The following is a 17,191-nucleotide window of genomic DNA, read 5'->3' on the forward strand; positions in this document are numbered from 1 at the left end:
TCTTCCTCCATTTCATCATGAGCCACTTCTTCTTCTTGTTCTTCTTCACCTATTTCCTCTTCTGTTTCTTCTACTGCATCCTCTTTTGCTTCCTCTTTCACAGACCCTTCTTCCATTTCTTCCTCCATTTTATCATGAGCCACTTCTTCTCCTCCCTGCTCTTCTTCATCTATTCCCTCTTCCTTTTCCTCTACTGCATCTTCTTCTGTTTCCTCTTTCACTGACCCTTCTTCCTCTTCTTCTTCCTTTTCATCATGAGCCACTTCTTCTCCTCCCTGCTCATCTTCATCTACTCCCTCTTCCTTTTCCTCTACTGCATCTTCTTCTGCTTCCTCATTTACAGGCCCTTCTTCCTTTTCTTCTTCCATTTCCTCTTTCTCTTCTTCTTCCTCTTTCACAGACACCTCCTCCTTTTCCTCTCCTGCTTCCTCTTCCTCCTCTTCCTCCATTTCATCATGAGCCACTTCTTCTTCTTGTTCTTCTTCACCTATTTCCTCTTCTGTTTCTTCTACTGCATCCTCTTTTGCTTCCTCTTTCACAGACCCTTCTTCCATTTCTTCCTCCATTTTATCATGAGCCACTTCTTCTCCTCCCTGCTCTTCTTCATCTATTCCCTCTTCCTTTTCCTCTACTGCATCTTCTTCTGTTTCCTCTTTCACTGACCCTTCTTCCTCTTCTTCTTCCTTTTCATCATGAGCCACTTCTTCTCCTCCCTGCTCATCTTCATCTACTCCCTCTTCCTTTTCCTCTACTGCATCTTCTTCTGCTTCCTCATTTACAGGCCCTTCTTCCTTTTCTTCTTCCATTTCCTCTTTCTCTTCTTCTTCCTCTTTCACAGACACCTCCTCCTTTTCCTCTCCTGCTTCCACTTCCTCCTCTTCCTCAGTTTCTTTCTCTTCTTTTTCTTCTTCTCTTTCCAATTCTTCTCCTCTTGCTTCTTTTTCCTCCTCTTCTTCCTCTTTCACACTTGTTTTCTCCTCCTTTTCTTCTTCTTCAGTTACTTCCCCCTCTTCTACTTCTTTTTCCTCATTTTCTTCTTTCATAGACTCAACTTCTTTTCCTTCTTCCTCATCTTCTATTTTCAGATCAATATCCTCCTCCTCCTTTGCATCTTCCTCCTCCTTTTCTTCCTCTTTCTCACCTACTTCCTCTTCCTTTTCTTCTTCCTCCACTACTCCCTCCACTTCCTCTTTCTTCCCCTCATCTTCTTCCTCTCCCACTTCCTCTTTTGTTTCCTCCTCTGCTTCTTCATTTGTTGCTTCCACTCCCTCTGCTTCTTCACAGTTTGGAGTTTCGGATACTTCCTCTCCTTCTGGGAGAGCTTCTTCTTCATCTTCTTTCATCTCCTGCTCTTCTTCTTTACCATTGGTCTCACCCACCTCTTTTCCCTCATCAGGTTCTGTTTCCTGACTGGCTTCAGGTTCAGCAGTCTCCTCTCCAGCTTCTTCATCCAGACCCTCCTCAGCGATACTTTGCTCTGCCATCTTTTCAGGAACACTACCTTTCTTCATCTTCAGGATCTGCTGGAGGTCAAATGCCTTCACAACTGGTGCATTGGCTGCAACTGGTGGAACCACTGGGCCTCGTATGACTCTAGCCTCCATCTTCTTCCTGATACAGGCATCACATGGGCAATACTCCTCCTCACTGGGTAGCTCACTATCATCATCTCTAATGGTACTAAAAATAAAATCTTCATCTACCTCATAAGATACCTCTCTTGTCTCTTGCTGGTTACTCTGGTTTGCAGACCGGCCACTGTACAGGGACATTTTACGTATGCTTTGCAAACGGCGTCTTCGGTTTTCCACCTGAAAGGTAGATTCGCGGCGTAGCTCCTCATCTGGAGGTCTTGGGATCCTCCTACCTGCTCGGCTTTTGATTTTCCTTAACTCCTTCTCAATACTTGTTTTTATTCTCTTACGCACTTCTTCCTTCAACTCAGAAACCATCTGGTTCACCTCATCAGTGTTTGGCAGGTTCCACTTCACTTTGAACTCATTCATGGCACTGACGTAGTGAGTCATGAATTCCAACTCAATCTTCTTGAGAAGTTTCAGCACCCAGACAGGGTCAGGGTCGATGGATCTCTGTTGGATCATGGGGGAAACTTTCACTGAGGGTTGGTGGGGAACAATGGCTTCACTAGGTTGAGTATCAGCGTCAGACATGGCCACCAGCTGCTTTGCTCCTTTCGTTTCAGGCTCTTCTGTGTCATTAGCCTCCTTGGTACATGGGTCATTGTGGTTTGGTTCTTCAATTACTTCATGGCTGCTTGGCTCTTTAGTTGCTTCAAGTTTGCTTGCCTCTTCATTTGTTTCATTGTTGCTTGGCTCTTCATCTGCTTCCAGGTTGCTTGGCTCTTCCTCTCCTTCAAGGTTGCTTGGCTCTTCAGTTGCTTCAAGGTTGCTTGGTTCTTCAGTTGCTTCGTGGCTGCTTGGTTCTTCAGTTGCTTCAAGATTGCTTGGCTCTTCAGTTGCATCATGGCTACTTGGCTCTTCAGTTGCTTCAAGGTTACTTGGCTCTTCAGTCACTCTGTCATCATTCTCTTGACTAGGACTGTCTTCTATTTCTTTAACAATGCCATCATCTTGGGCTTCTACTTGGATAGTAGCATCTGTTTCTCCACATTCTACATCTTCATCTTCTTGCTTGCTGTCTTCTTTCACCTCTTCCTCTTCGGCTATTTCTTTTTCGACCCCCTGCCCTGTTTCACAGTCATTGCCTTGGTCTTCCTCAGCTTCAGCTGCTTCCTCCCCACCAGCAGATTCCACTTTTTCTCCTCCTTCTGATTTGGAGTGTACTGTTGGTGGCTGAGAAGCATCGCCTTGGTTGTCCTCATTATCAGCTTCCACCTCTGTATTTTCTGCGTCTTCCTCAATGGTTTTGGCTTCCTCTGTTTTCTCTTGGGACAAGGCACGATCCCGGCCTCCGGCCACACTTCCTTCCCTTGAGCCTCCATCACCGCTACTCACATCAACTCCCGAAGAAGACATAGGAGTGAAGTCACCGTCTTTTGAGCAGTGCCCTTTGAAAGCAGAGGGCACTTTTGCCTGGCTTTCCTTCTCCACACCGGAACTTGGGTCCCCGCTTTCTGATGTGCACCCACACCAGAGGGCCTGGAAAATGTTCAATAGCTCTGTATATCTTGGCCTGTTGAGGCATTTGTTTGATTTGCTTGATGAGTCCAGTTCTTCATCAAGGAGTTGAAGGCTGGCAAGGCAAGTGATCAAAATATTGGCTGAGTTGCTGAGTTTTCTCCCCATTGTAGGGGACACCTCTGGCAAACTATGCGATCGGTCCATCTTTGGCTCTTGCTTGGATGCCAGCAGCGCTTTCATGATCTGCACAGAGGTCTGTATAGTGTTAGGTAAATCTTTTTTGTGGTTGTTTTGGCTGGAGAGGACAGCGTGGTTGCACTTTGCTTCTCCAGCTTCTGCCTCTTCTAACACAGCTTCAGAAGCTGTCTCCGCATTGAGATCTTCCTTTGGTTGCTCTTCAACCACCTCCTCCTCTGCTCCTTCTGCAGCTGCCTCAACAGCCTTCACTGTGCTTTCACCTTGCTTGATGTCCTCTTTATTCCTTTCTGATTCTATCTCCAACAGTTCCTGGCTGCTTGAACAGCCTGGTACTTCTGCATCTAAATCTTCACCATCCCTGTCATCCTGCATCTCGCATTTCATTAGTAGAGTCTCTGAAGGAATCTTCCTCAACCATTCATGCACAACTTCTTCTGGAGAGGCATTTGGCAAAGAAGAAGGAATGACTCCATCATCACCTTCTGCCTCTTCTTGGATCTTCTCCTGGCATGACGCTTTCTCTGTGTTCAAAGGTTCAGCTGTATTCTCTGGCTCATGTACCACCTCTGTCTCAGGTGACTGTGAAGCAGTTGCTTCTTTCTCCTCCTTATCTGAAATTACTTCTGATTCTGTGCATGCACTGGTCCCTTGAGAGCTCTTCTTCAGAAGCATGGTCCTACCTTTTCTGCTACTGGGCCTCCCTTTTGGAGGGGCAGGACAGCGCAAACTGTACATGGATGCAGACTCAGAGGCTGAAACTTGGCTAGCGCGCTCCATATCACCATAAAGGCTGCTGTTTTTCTTTCGTCTTGGCTTGGAAGACAGGGCCACACTCGACTGTGAGCAAGCATCATCGCTTCTCCCTGAAGCCTCAGTCTCTGCATATCCGCTCCTACCTTCAGAATATGAAGAAACCCTTGAACTAGCGCTCCGAAGATCATCATGACAGGTTTTCGTTACATGGCCACATTTGGAGCAGGTGGATTCCGACATACTTCCCAGCCTTGACGATTTCTCTGGAGAACTAACTTTGGGAATTCCAACTCCATTTTTCCCATTGCTGTCTGAGAAGCTGGAACAAAGGGACGATATCTTGCTGGAGTTATCTGCCTGGTTCTCCCTCTGGCTGTTTTGGGATGACTTGCTGTAGCACTTAGAAGTACTGCTGGTGCTCTCCTCATTGTAAGCTGGAGGAGCTGCCCCCTCACTTAAAGATGACATATGTGAGTGAGGAGAACTTGAATCCTGGGATGTGTGAGCTTTTGAATCTCTTTTCTCTGCTTCATATGAGCTTCTGGAATAATATGAAGCCCTGCTGCTGGAGCTTGCATCTTCTGCAGGGAAAGAACTTTTTGACTTCTTCTTTTTTGTCTTACTGGAGGTGGACCCTCTAGATGATCCAACAGACCTGTTGGATGCTACCTCCAGGTGATTTTGGCTGCGCTTGCTCTTTCTGGAGGAAGCCGAAGCAGCGCTACACAGGTGTATTTCATCACTGTCACTCCTCGGGTTGTTTCCAGCACAAGAGTCTGACCCAAATGACCTTGCTGTAGAGCATCCTCCGCAGTCACTGACTTCATCTTTGACAGATGGACTGGATCCTGGATTTTCTGAAACGGAATAGATTTCATTGATCTCTTCATCCTCCTTTTCAGCTTCTTCCTCTGCAGCATCTTTTTTAGGGCATGAATCTGTGGAGAAAGAAGAAATCACTTGATCATTTTCAGAAACCTCATCAGCATTCTCCTTTGCACCATCAAGTAGGCTGCCCTTGCCGGATTTGCTGTAGACACTGTTTGGAGTGGGGGAGGAGCTGGCAACATCTTCCACCTCTCCTCTTTCCTTGATGCTACTAGACGAAAATGTTCTGGCCAAACTGCTGGTCACCTCACACACTCTTATCTGGCTTTCTGCTGATTGTTGAGAGGATTTCGATTTGCTGCTCCCAGGTCGGCTATCTTTGCCTTCATCTCCTCCTCCCTCCACGCTGGTTTCCTCTTCGTTTTGTGAATGGGCTGAGTTGGCTATGGCATCCATTTCCTCAGGAGACCCCCTTTGGTTTGTGTTGGTCTGGTTGCAACCATGTTGACAGCAGCAGTTTTTGACCGAATGGTACTCCACCATATTCTCTACAGTTTCTGAATAATGAGAAGACTCTCGCACCACATGTTTAGAATATTCCTCTCCGCTGGATGAGGTATGGATGCTGTCAACGGAGGCTACCTTTTTACGGATGACCCTCCGGTGAGATGAAGTGCTTGAGCATGAAGAATGGGTGTACCATGTGCTCTTCACCCCCTGCTCTTCTTTCTGAGAAGTGTGCATGGGATTCTTCCAAATGTCATAGTCTTTGCACAGCTTGCCACATTTGTGGCAACGAGCCTCATCATTCTCAGACTCATCAAGATTGGACATGTAAGAGTCAGCGTCACAAGGATAGAAAGAGTCATCCAGCTCTGAGCTAACCTCAGGGTTCTCTGTTGATTCCAGTCCATTGTCATGGTTGATGCTCAGTTCTTCACAGGGTATTTTATTCATCAGGCTGGACTTCTTGATCTGCGTAGACCACTGGAGAGTCTCATCATTGAGCAGACGGAAGCGGACTTTCATCTCAACAGACAAGCTGCCATCCTTATTCACATGCACCTTCTTCTCTATGTCATCATTGACTAAGGAATGGGCCAACTCCCCAGCTTTAGAATGTGGACAGTTGCGTGGAAATGGACCGCCATTCTCCGAGGACGTTGTTAGGCCATTTGTGGAGGATTTTTCTGATGACAAGGAAAACCTTGCAGACCGATTGCTCAGAGATGACCGTGGGTGCATCACACTCTTTTTGGTTTCCAGTCCGAAGTTCACTGTAGTTTACAGGTGAGGTGGGGGAGGTGGAGTAAGGAATGAGAAAATAGAAAACAGATATTATAAGAATATGGACCAAAAGTGCTGAATGTCCAGTGACAACAAAAATACCATAGCCCAGTGATCAGGCACATGCTTTGTATGGTCAAGAATATAATACAGTTGCCCTCCTTTCTCATAGACTTGAGGTCTGTGGTCTTCAATATTCACAGAGGGGTGACCTCCATAATTTTCAATGGAGCGTGCCCCCATGGCACACGCCCTGTGTGCACTTGTGGGCATGTGCCCCATTCAAGTCTATGGTGCTTGAATATTGGCAAGTCTCAATTTTCATGGGTGGGATCCAGAGCGGATCCCCCGTGAAAACAGAGATCCAACTGTAATAATCCGTGAGATCCTGGTAACTGAACCTATATTGTAAATTTTAAATGATGAATTTTAAATGTGGATTATTTTAATATGTGTTTGTCTTAAGGAAATAATAATAATAATAATAATAATAATTTCTTATCCATCCCTCCCCATGGATGAAGGCAGGGAACAATAACAGACCAACAAATACATAATCTCAGTTAAAATACAACATCAGTTAAAAGCATGTATCAGTTTAAAGAACAGACAAGACGTGTATGTATTAAAACAATCCACATTTAAAATTCATCATTTAAAATTAACATATATAGGTTCAGTTTCCTGCAGCTCCAGGATTTTAGACACAAGAGACTAAATTTATTGAAAGTATATCCTTTTATCCCACATTAGATCTTACATTGGGGCCACATAGCCTAAATCTTCACATGTGGAGTTCTGTATGAACTGTATTATACAACCATTCTGCTGAATGGCACAGCGGAGCAACTGAAACAAGACACCAAATGTGCAACCAAAATTCCAATAAAATGGGTAATGTGCATACATGCATACTGGCACACAACATGTGCAACCCTGATACTACAACCTTGAACTAAACATGGACATCCCACATCTTACAGAAATGTCCAACTGCTTCTGTGGGGGAATTTAGGAGTACATAAGACATCAACAGGATTTCAGTCAAAATACTTCTTGAACTGGCAATTAAGACTCCTTAACTTTGCAAAAAACCTGTTCTTAGTAGGGATGAAAAACTGCTAGAGTGGGTCTGTTGTTCCAGTGGAACAAACTCCCTCAGAGTGTAGTGGAGTCTCCTTCCTTGGAGGTCTTTAAGCCGAGGCTAGATGGCCATCTGTCGGGGATGCTTTGATTTGGATTTTCTGCATGGCAGAATGGGGTTGGACTGGATGGCCCTTGCGGTCTCTTCCAACTCTATGATTCTATGATTCACTCAGCAGTCTGCATTTTTTGACTCTCTGGGCTAAGAAAGGTTATGAAGGCTATTGTTATAAGTGCTTGAGCAACAAAAAAATCAAGACTAGACTGAACCTGCTTGTTAGTCCAAAATAGAAAACGCTAATTTGATTGATATAATATATTTATATGTTGACTCACTAGTCAACAATTAAGTCAGTGGGTCTACCCTAAAAAAAAAATTAGACCTAATTAACAGGATTCAGGCCTATCCTACCTAGCTTAGCCATAAATGTCAGAATTCAGGGGCCCTTCTACACTGCACAGTTATAGCACTACAATACCTTCCCAAACTACAACTCCCAGGATTCCACAGGATGCAGCCATGGCAGTTAAAGTGAAATCACAGTGGTATAACCGTGTAGTATAAAAGGGTCCCTGGACTAGGTTGTTGTCAGCCCAAAGACCTATAGATGGAGGGATGGCAATACATTCTTCAGACATGGCCATACCAGTGACTATTGGTTGCTTCTGTATCAGTGGGGACAGTGAATCCACTCTGTTTCTAAGGCCTTGTTGGTGCTGGAAAGGATACTCTAGGGGCAGCCCAAAGTACCTGGACCCCACAACTACCTTGACCTCTCTCCATTACTTTATCCTCCATTTCCACACCATGGCAGCTGTCAGCCCACCTGGAGCATCTTCCAGAGCCATGAGTCACTTGTTTTTGAGGTCAGAACGAGGTGCTCATTCTGACTTCAGGATGAGTGACTTAAGGTGGTGGCAGACATGCCAATGGCCGAGTGGGATGCCTGTGCAGACCCCTGCTATGGTGCAGAAACAGAGGGCTCCAGATCTACCTGGAAGATCCAGAGCAACTGGAAAATAGGCATGTGATGATCATTTGTTGCAGTTTGCTAAACATATGGATATATGATGTCTCAACCCCTTTAATTTTTATGTATGAGCTGAGAAATTTGCCACATGATCAACCAGGTGTGAGAATTTTTCAGATAGTTCATTTGCAAAATTTGGAAATGGATGTTTGTTTTATTGCTTCAGTGCAATTAAATAGCAGGAGTGCAATAAATACTGTGGAGATTATCACGGGGGGTGGGGGGCGGGGGCAAGCGTCCTTCTCCCATCATTAAATTGTGTTAATGGCATGATCGTGGGAAGATTATCACACCACACACGCTTATCCTGTTCTTCTCCCATACGTAAAGAGTAATGGACCCGTCATGTGGTGATAATGGGAGTTTCCGTTTTTACCAAATGACAGGTCCATTACTGTTTACGGACAGGAGAACAATGGGGTAAGTGTGTGCGGATGTGATAATCTCCCACCCGATTGCACCATTAACATGATTTAATGATGGGAGAAAGACGCTTTCCTCCTGTGTGATAAACTCCTGTATATCTTCTCCTTGGAAAGGTCTAGCAAGCAACATAGGAAGCACTTCTTTCCAATGAGAGGTTGAAATTGTGTGGTTTTGTTGTTTTTGCAAACGACTGGATTCAAATTTGTCAAACCTGAAACAGAAAATGTCACACAGGGGAGGGGAAGGTAGCTTGGTATGGTTTATGAGGAGGATACAATGAAGAAGACAAGCTGGAATCAGTTTGAACTACAGTACCTATAGATATAGTCCACAACTTTCCCAAGCTCTAATTCTCTCCCTCTCTCTTCAGTGCATACTATAATTCACTGAAGTGATTGGAGGATACCAATGTGAGGCACATTAGTGTTCCATTAGATAAGCAGCATTTCCCCCCTTTTTAAAAACCAAATGGGACTCATTTTGAGCAACATTTGGACCACTGTGTTACTTTATAGTAACATATGGCCTTCCAGGTATTGTTGGACTGCAAGTTCCAGCAGCCCCTAGCTAGTGTTGCTGAAGAATACTGAGGAGCAGGACAATGCCAGAAGTGAGGGGCAGACCTTTTGGCCCATGGTGGCAAGACCTAAATCTGAACTTCAGAGAGGTTCAGTGGCTTGGATAATTCCTTCAAATTTCAGATTAAACCCCAGAATAGATTCACCACACTGCTGAAAGAGAACCCAATCACAGCGATGGACACCATGGAGAAGACCAACCCACATCTAGCTGGCTGCCATCTTTCTTACTTTCTTGGTTTTCACCATTGTTGTTGCTGCTGGATCGGGAAGCCAGGCCAGGCAATTTCTCTGAAGAGTGTTTCCTGGGGTTCTCCTTCACCATTGGTTTGAAGGGCTCCCGGCCGACACAGACCAGCACGTTGGGACAATGTAACACAGCTTGCATGCTGTCAATCTGGAGAAGAGAGGAGCACAGGTGCTGTCAAAGCCTAATAATATCAGGAAAAACTTCTTTTTAGGTGGTCAGGATCCAATGTGGGAGTTGAGTAGCTTAAGCTTCTGCCTACTAAGTGCTGCATTGTCTTCTCAGCCCTTATGTTATTCAAAGAACAATAGTGTTGGAAGAGACTACAAGGGACATCCAGTTCAGCCCCGTGCCATGCAGGAATACACAAATCAATCACTCCAGAGATATGCCCATCCAAACTCTGTTTAAAGGCCACCAAAGAAAGAGATCCCAACCCTCTTCAAGGCAATCTATTCCACTGTCAAACAGCTCTTACAGTACATTCTTCCTAATGCTTAGATGGAATCTCTTTTCCTGTAGCCTGAATCCATTGCTCTATGCCCTAGTCTCTGGAGCGGCAGAAAACAAGCTTGCTCCATCATCAGTATGACATCCCTTTCAAATATTGGTGTAAGGCATGACCCTCTATCTCTGCCTTGAAGTTACCTTTTAGGTTAGGTAAAAGTTTTCCCTTGACATGACTTTCTAGTCATAACTGGCTGTAGGAAGCAGTGCTCATTTCATTACTAAGGCAAAGAGCCAGTGTTGTCCAAAGACTACTCTGGTTGCCACATGGCCAGCATGACTGCACAAAATGCTGTTACCTTCCCACTGAAGTTTATCTACCTATTTATCTACCTGTATTTGCATGCTTTCAGACTGCTAGGTTGGCAGAAGCTGGGACTGGTGGCAGGAGCTCACCCCATCATGTGGCACTTGGGCCTCGAACTGTCAACCTTCTGACCTTACGATCAGCAGACTTGGCATCTTAATCACTAAGCCACCACACCTCCTTTTAGATGAAATCTCCTTTTAGATCCCCTTTTAGAAGCGGTTATCTTTTACCTCTTCTCTGTTAGAAGGCCCCTCGTCAATGACACCTGCCCAACATCCACCCTTTATAAACTTTTGCTAAATATATAATGCTAGGGCCCCAAGTGTCTTCCTTTTATAAATTTAATATTGTTGGTAGCATGTTTATATGCTCCTATAGGGTTTAGAATTCCCGCAGGCTAAGGCTTCTGTTGTAACAAATAAACATTGACTTTACTGAATAACATTTAGCAAGAATGCAGCTTAGGTAGAACAGTTCCAAGGTGGTAAGAGTATGTAAATATAACTGTTGCAGGCATTTCCATCTCCTCTTTACAATCTCCAATACACTTTCTCTCCCATTCAGTATTCTTTTCTCAACTCAATCCCTTCAAACTCCTCTCAACTCTCTTAACAATAGCAATAGAAGGACATTTCTATACCGCTTATCAGTGCACTTAAGCACTCCCTAAGTGGTTTACAAAGTAAGGTAATAACCCCCAACAAGCTGGGTACTCATTTTAGCGACCTACAGAAGGATGCAAGCCTGAGTCAAGCTTAAGCCCCTGGCTGATATTAAACTCACAACCTTATGGTTTGTGAGTGAGTGGCTGCAGTACAGGCATTTAATCACTGCGCCACCAGGCTGTATCACCTCTCTTAAATTCCCCTCAACTCCCACTGAATTGCTCTGCACTGAACTCAACTGAATTGAACTTAACAGACTTCCTAGTCACTTAGAGGCCCAACAGACTGACACTTTGGAGCAGCCTGCAGCTGCCCCTTTCCTTGCCGGAGTGGGGCCACAGCAACTACATGCTGCAGTCCTGATCTGGCCTTTCTGCAGCGCAAAAAGAAGCCACAAAAAGAGGGTAATTTTTGCACCGCAGAAAGGGTGCCCTAGCTGCCACCACAGTGGCTGTTTGATGCTTCTTCAGTACAGTGCATGTAAGCACTGCGCCAAAGACTCAGCACGATGCTGCCTGCCATCTGGTGAAGTGGGCGGCATGGGGACAGCTTGGGAGTGGAGTCCGGGCGGCCGGCATGCGGACGTCATGGCCCACTTTGCCCTGAGGCTGGCGTATAATGCTGGACTGTTGAGGGCCTTACTTCTCCCTTTTATATCTACTCCTTCCCTGGCAGCCCAAACCAGGATTTGCTGTGAGGAAACCAAGTCTGCCCAGTGACTTCATCACACCTGGCTATCATATCAGCTCTTAACCTTCTCTTCCCCAGACTAAAAGTACCCAGCTCCCGGAGCCATTCTCATAGGGCCTAGCAGTTTCCAGATGTTGTACCATTTTGGTCACCCTCCTCTGGACATGCTTCAGCTTCTCAACATCCTTCTTGAATTGTGGTGCCCAGAATTTGACACAATATTCCAAGTGAGATCTGACCAAACCAGAATAGAGGGGAATTACTACTTCCTTTAAGCTGGACTCTATACTCCTGGCGAAACAGCCCAGAACTGCACTGGTTTCTTTGGCCAACCACACTGTTGACTCATGTTTAGCTTGTGGTCAACTAAGACTCCCTAGATCCTTTTCACATGGACTGCTTTCAATCCTGATTAAAGGTGACCAAGGCCTTATTCCCACTTACAAATGAATCATTTTGCAATCCGAATCAATGGATCGGTTCAGCAGCGGAGTGTGGTTCACACTACATTTGCACCGATCACATTTTCTTGCTGTAAAATAAAATAAAATAACCCACTTGTGGTTCACATTGATGAATGAATCGATTCAGTTTGAACCGTTTCCTGCGGGACTCTCAAAATAACCCACATCTAGTTCAGACTGGCAAATGAATCGATTCCATTTGAAGCGTTTTCAGTGGGATTTCCCCCCCGTCCATCAGTGCAACCACATTTACGTACTTCCGTATGAGGGTTGAAAGGTGGGTGGACACAAATTGTTAATTTCTGCTTCCCCACCCGGCGACCCCTTATCATGTCATAGTATATCGATTCTGATCCACATCTGGTTCACACTTGCGTGGAATTGATTTATCCAAAAAGACGTGGAAAAAAACAATGTCAAAAAGACAGTCTAGTGCATAGCTCCCCTCTCTGAATCGCTTCAGTTCAAGTGTGAGCCAGGGTCATTTAAACCACTTCAAACCGATTTGCAAACCAGTTTAAAACCTAGTGGGAATGAGGCCCAAGATGATTAAAGGTCTGAAAACTAAGCCTTATGGGGAATTACTGAAGGAACTAGGTATGTTTAGTTTAGTTTGCAGAAGAGAAAACTGAGAGGTGTCCTGATAGCAGGATTCTGACCATTGTTTTATTTTATTTATATCCTCCCTTTCTCCCATTGTGGAATGACAAAATCGCACAACTAAACCAAGCCCCCCAACTGTACAACTGAAAGCCCAGCCAAAAGTAGCATATGTATCTATGTACAATGTCCCATGTGCATCTAATGCAATTCTGCGTCAGTTGGCTTGCAGACAATGAGCATCAGACAAAAAATACCAGCCATTTTCGTAGGGCAATTTACACAGGGGAAAAACAGCCATAGAATTCAGATCATACTCTTTCAGGATAGCCTGGGCCTGGCCCTGTAATGAGAACACTTCAGTGGCATGACTGCATCCACAGTGTAGAATCACAGAATCATAGACCGGAAGAGGCCCCAAGGGCCAACCACTCCAACCTCCTGTCATGCAGAAACATAGAATCAAAGCACCTCCGACAGATGGCTGTCCTGCCTCTGTTTAAAAACCTCCTATAAGAAGGAGGCTCTACCTCTCTCTGAGAGAGTTTATTCCACTGTCTAACAGCTCTTACAGTTAGGAAGTTCCTCCTAATGTTTAGGTGGAATTTCTGTTCCTGTAGCTTGCATCCATTGTTCAGTGTTTCTCTGGAGCAGCAGAAAACAAGCTTGCTCCCTCCTCAATATGACTTCCCTTCAAATATTTAAACAGGGCTATCATATCACCTCCTAACCTATTATTCTCCAGGCTAAACATCCCCAGCTCCCTGAGTCGCTCTCCATAAGGCATGGTTTCCAGACCCTTCACCATTTTGGTGGCCTTCCTTTGGGCATGCTCCAGTTTCTCAACATCTTTTTTGAATTGTGGTGCCCAGAACTGGACACAATATTCCAGGTGAGGCCTGACCAAAGCAGAATAGAGTGACACTATTACTTCCCTTGATCTACACAGAGAAATATAAGGTACTGACCTTACATTTCTGTCAGAACTCCAAAGACAATTACTAATCAATATTCCCATTCACTTTAGTTACTGTTCATATTATTGTTGTAATTGCTTTAGATGTAGTTCTTCCAGCTTGCTTGCTAAGGGGGGATGGGATGCTTTGGCGGGATAGCTGCATAGGTTTGGAATGCACTGTTTAATTAGTCGGAGACATCTGCAGAGCTTGTCCAAGGTCAACCTGGTTTCTCAAGCCAGCTAGCCTGGGAAGCAAGCAGGAGGGGCAACTGTGGGCAGTAGAAGGCGGGAGAGGAAAAAAGGAGTACTTTTAACCTGATGTTTGAGGCTTGGCTTTCAGAGTTCTCTAAAAAGTTTGTCTGATCACTTTCATCTGTGATTTGTTTGATATTTGATGTTTTTAATCTGTTTTTTCCTTTCTAGATGGTAATTTTATCTATTCCTCTTTTAATTGTTATTATCTTAGAATGTACGCCTTGGGCAGGCTTTTATCTACTCCTAATTTTACCAACTTTGTACAGCGCTGTGTATAATTACAGCGCTATAGAAATAAAGTTTAATAATAATAATAATAATAATCTGTATCTCAATAAACTTCACTGCTTTTGAGCAAGTTGCTGTTGTGGATTACTGGTGAAGGTTGTTGGATCTTACAATTTCTCTGTGTTGAAATTCATTCAGATGGCGATCCAGTTTGACAGTGAGATTTTGACTGCTGTAGCTCCATCCAATTGGAAAGCTGGCATTTGAGGTTTTACAAGGTCTGTAGCCTCTGCCAAAGAGTGCTAGTGCCTCACAAAGTGACAAATCTCATGATTCTGTGGGATGGAGCCATGGTCACAAGAGGCCAAGTGACAACCTAATGGGGGGCGGCTTGCACTACTGAACCCCAAACATCTGCCTTTGGGCAGAAATTGGCTGTGGAGATATGCTGTGTCCTTTTCAAATGCTGAAGGGATTGTGTGAGTTGGGCAAGACTTGGTGGGAGGAGAAAAGAGAGGCTCCTGGGTTTTTAAAAAAATAAAATTTTAAAATTTTAAATTCTAAATAATGATAGCAATAGGCAGTACCTCCAAACAGAGGACTGCCCTGATATTTGTCCATACTCAGAACAACACCAGCAGCACCTTGACAAAATGCAGGCCTTTGACAAACAACATCTAACATTTAAAGTTTTAAAATTTTAATTTTTTTAAAAAAAATATTCTTTTAAAAACCTCACATCCTACCAAAATTTTAATTTAATTACATGATACTATGTACTTGTAAATACATTTAGGGTGTGCATATGAAGCAGTAGAGCCAGCATGTTGCAGTAGGTTGAGTGTTGGACTATGACTCTGGAGACCAGGGTTCGATTCCCAGCTCGGCCATGAAACCCATTGGGTGACTTTGGGCAAGTCACATGCTCTCAGCCTCAGGGGAAGGCAATGGCAAACTTTCTCTGAACAAATTGTGCCAGGAAAACCCCAGCATAGGGTTGCTTTATGGTCACCATAAGTCAGATCCCTTTGCATACTGTGGAGAAACTGCCCACTTGGAATTCCCTTGAATAGATTACTTCCAAAGCCAAGATTACTTTAAGGCTGTATCCACACTGCACACTTAGGGCAACCCTATCATGGGATTTTCTTGGCAAGATTCTTCAGAGGGACTTTCCTGGCAAAATTCTTGCCATCCTCTGAGACCAAGTGAGTGAGACTTGCCCATCCAGTGGGTTTATGTGGCTGAGCCAGGATTTGAACCATGGTCTGCAGAGTCATAGTCCACCGTCAAACCACTACATCACGCTGGCTGTACAAGTGGTGCTACACCAGCACAAGTGCTGTCCAGGAAGGAAATGCAAATGGTCAGTTATGCAGCAGAGCAATCCAGTACAGGGCTCCCCCGGGTTACGAATTTAATTCGTTCCGCGGCGCCATTCGTAACCCGAAAAGCATTCGCAAGCCGAAGCCCCATAGGCGCTAATAGCGAAAGCCGCGATTTGGTGCGAAAAAGCGCCGAAAAGCACCAAAAAATTTTTCGTACTCTTACATCTACGAGGTTCGACCGTACAGTTTTTTTTAATGGATTTTTTTCGTAACCCGGAAATTTCGTAACGCGGCGCATTCGTATCCCGGGGTACCAGTGTATAACTCTTGAGATAGCATAAGCTGAACTGCCAAGCTGACCTCATTTCTTGCTATTTCTGCTCTCTGCCTCAAGAGGGAGCTCCCCAACTGAATACTGTACAAACACAGAACAGTCTGTTCTATTTAGTGCTGCAAACAGATCTGAGTGCATGCTGCTTTTTATATTCCAATAACACATATATCTTGGTGAAGGCAGGATTGGATTTTTGCAGTAAGAGGTTGCCAAAACTGGGCCTGGTGCACCCTGCATTGTTTTGAACTTTGCACTGGCATACATATATACTCCATTTTCTGCTGTCAAAGCTAAAGAAATCAGGGCTTCAAATGCCATGGTCAGCCTCCTTCCTGCTGACTTTAATCCTCTAACCTGAAAAAGTAAAATTCTTCAGAACACCAAAGTGCATTGCTTCCTCCACTCTTTGTGATATCACAATTAGTCGTAATAAATATTATTACTATTATCTCAGCTTAAAAACCTGCAGAGTGTTGCTCACTGGAATTTTGGACCATCCACGATTCTCTCTTAAGAGTCTAGGACTAATCAGTGGCATATCATCCAAATAACATGGCACTTTTGAACTAATGCATACCCTCCAACTGTCCCAGTTTGGCAGAGACGGTCCTGATTAACCCACTGTTGTCTCACTTTTTCTGCTGCTTTTAAAATGCCCCAGTTTCTTTCTCCTCCTCCCACTTTTCACCTTTCTCTTCAGCTTACTTCAATTGCTGCAAACTGAATACAAAGTGCAATAATATTTTGTGCTCAACTCAGCAGAGAGAAGGAAAGGTGGGGCCAGAGACTAATGGCCAAGGAATAGTAGTGTGATCAAGATGGCAAACATTATTAATGAGGAAGGATACACAAGCTAGGAGAGGCTGCAGCAGCTTGTTTTTGCCTGAGTCTACTGGGAATGGCAAGTCTTTGCACCCTTCCCTTCCCCTCTTCCATCTTTTACTGAGTGCAAACTACTTTTGCACTTTGAACTCAGTTTGCAGCAACTGAAACAAGCTGAGAATAATGGGGGAAAGTAGAAACTGGAACGTTTTGAAAACAGCTGAAAATGTGGAATGATAGAGGAGGAATCAAGACTGTTGCTGTCCGACTGGGACATTTGGGGGTATTTGGAGGGTAGTTACTGAGGAGAATTTTGTTTGCTTTTGTTTTAGTATATTATTTAGTATTTTAGTATTTTACAGTGTGGTGTTTTATCATTTGCATATGTTCTGATGTACCACCCTTTGGTGGAAGGGGCGTTATAAATATAAATAAACA

General features: G+C 44.3%; 2 protein-coding genes across 2 annotated transcripts in view; both read right to left on the bottom strand.

The window, feature by feature from the left end:
* Nucleotides 1–368, bottom strand: part of LOC121919849 (cilia- and flagella-associated protein 251-like) — a 1,389-nt gene extending 1,021 nt beyond the window's left edge. The window contains exon 1 of the mRNA XM_042446815.1: nucleotides 11–368. Within this exon, the coding sequence (XP_042302749.1) occupies nucleotides 11–368 (358 nt within the window). The remainder of the gene's footprint in view (nucleotides 1–10) is intronic.
* A 167-nt stretch (nucleotides 369–535) lies between these two features.
* Nucleotides 536–17,191, bottom strand: part of RP1L1 (RP1 like 1) — a 23,958-nt gene continuing 7,302 nt past the window's right edge. Inside the window, exons 2-4 of the mRNA XM_042446819.1 lie at nucleotides 9,577–9,742; nucleotides 1,302–6,157; nucleotides 536–556 (exon numbers count right to left, since the gene is read on the bottom strand). Coding sequence (XP_042302753.1) covers nucleotides 536–556; nucleotides 1,302–6,157; nucleotides 9,577–9,742 — 5,043 coding nt within the window. The remainder of the gene's footprint in view (nucleotides 557–1,301; nucleotides 6,158–9,576; nucleotides 9,743–17,191) is intronic.

Source organism: Sceloporus undulatus, chromosome 1 (assembly GCF_019175285.1).
Source record: "Sceloporus undulatus isolate JIND9_A2432 ecotype Alabama chromosome 1, SceUnd_v1.1, whole genome shotgun sequence".
Classification (NCBI taxonomy): Eukaryota; Metazoa; Chordata; class Lepidosauria; order Squamata; family Phrynosomatidae; genus Sceloporus; species Sceloporus undulatus.